At 37.7% G+C, this 1,102-nt stretch overlaps 1 protein-coding gene across 1 annotated transcript; it reads right to left on the reverse strand.

Moving 5' to 3' along the window:
• Nucleotides 1-42: 42 nt before the first annotated feature.
• Nucleotides 43-1,047, reverse strand: LOC115242153. The gene is made up of 2 exons (XM_029818241.1): nucleotides 520-1,047; nucleotides 43-401 (listed from the first exon to the last, which is right to left on the reverse strand). Exons 1-2 carry the CDS (start codon nucleotides 794-796, stop codon nucleotides 121-123), a joined length of 558 nt encoding a protein of 185 aa, XP_029674101.1. The 5' UTR covers nucleotides 797-1,047; the 3' UTR covers nucleotides 43-120.
• Between the last annotated feature and the right edge of the window lie 55 nt (nucleotides 1,048-1,102).

Here is a 1,102-nt window from a genome sequence, read left to right on the forward strand (position 1 = left end):
TATATATTTAATTAGAATGCACCTAATAATAATAATAATAATAATAGAGATATCGACAGTATTGATATCACTAATATCGCTACATTTTATCCGATATTTTTGGTGTATCGATATTTTTATTTACGATACGTATCGATACAAAATATTATTTTCTATTGTATCGCCCATCCCTACTGCCACATAGGTCATGGAAGACCATTCTGTTTGAAGATCTGGATCCGGTTGTATCATAGTATAGTCGAAAACGGATTCCGAGCCATTATTAAAGTTAACATGTGTTTGTCTTCCGTCATTGCAAATTACCAAATCGAGATTCCCAATAGGGAAACTCTCAAATTGACTTCCAGAAGGACAGCTGTAAGAGCTGCCTAACGAGAGACAATGAATATTTAAATCTCCTCCTATTATTATATATATTTCCTTGAAATTGAGACAAAAATTTAATCCATGACTTAGAGTCAACCATGCAACCGCCCAAAGGGCGGTAACAAAAAACAATATCTATCGTATCGTTCTTACCAAATAATTTGATCGCACACGCTTCTATAGCATCGATGTATTTAATATCTGGTTTGACGATGATATATTTGAGCAAAGACTTAATGGCTACTCCACCACCTCTTTTGTCCTTCCTATCCTCTCTCACCAAATCGTAGCCTTTGATTAAAACATTGTCAGCCGGGGATAACCATGTTTCCGACAAAATAAGAATGTCCGCATCTGTAAATCTGCTATCAATCTCATTAATCTTGTGTTTCAAACTCCTAACATTCCATTGCACAATCTTAAGGGTCATGGTATAATAAAGAATAAAAGAAAATAAAATAAAAGGAATTATACTAAGTTAAATTTCTATTATGTAGTTCCACCGTCTTTGTGAACCTCTCCAAGAGTAGTTCGGTTTGAGGGATGCTGGGTAAAAGTGAACCAGTTGCTTGAGAGAGAAGACAGGTCCTTTCTCTATGCGTTCTATATTTAGGATTTGCCCACCGGTTTCAGTGATGCTACTTTGGCATATACTGGCCTGTTTCCAGCAGATGGAGAAGGCTGGTACGAGTCAGATGGCGGAAGAGGTACCGCTCCTCCCCCCCCCCCCCCCCCC

The sequence above is a fragment of the Formica exsecta genome, unplaced genomic scaffold, assembly GCF_003651465.1.
Source record: "Formica exsecta isolate Colony F162 unplaced genomic scaffold, ASM365146v1 scaffold572, whole genome shotgun sequence".
NCBI lineage: Eukaryota > Metazoa > Arthropoda > Insecta > Hymenoptera > Formicidae > Formica > Formica exsecta.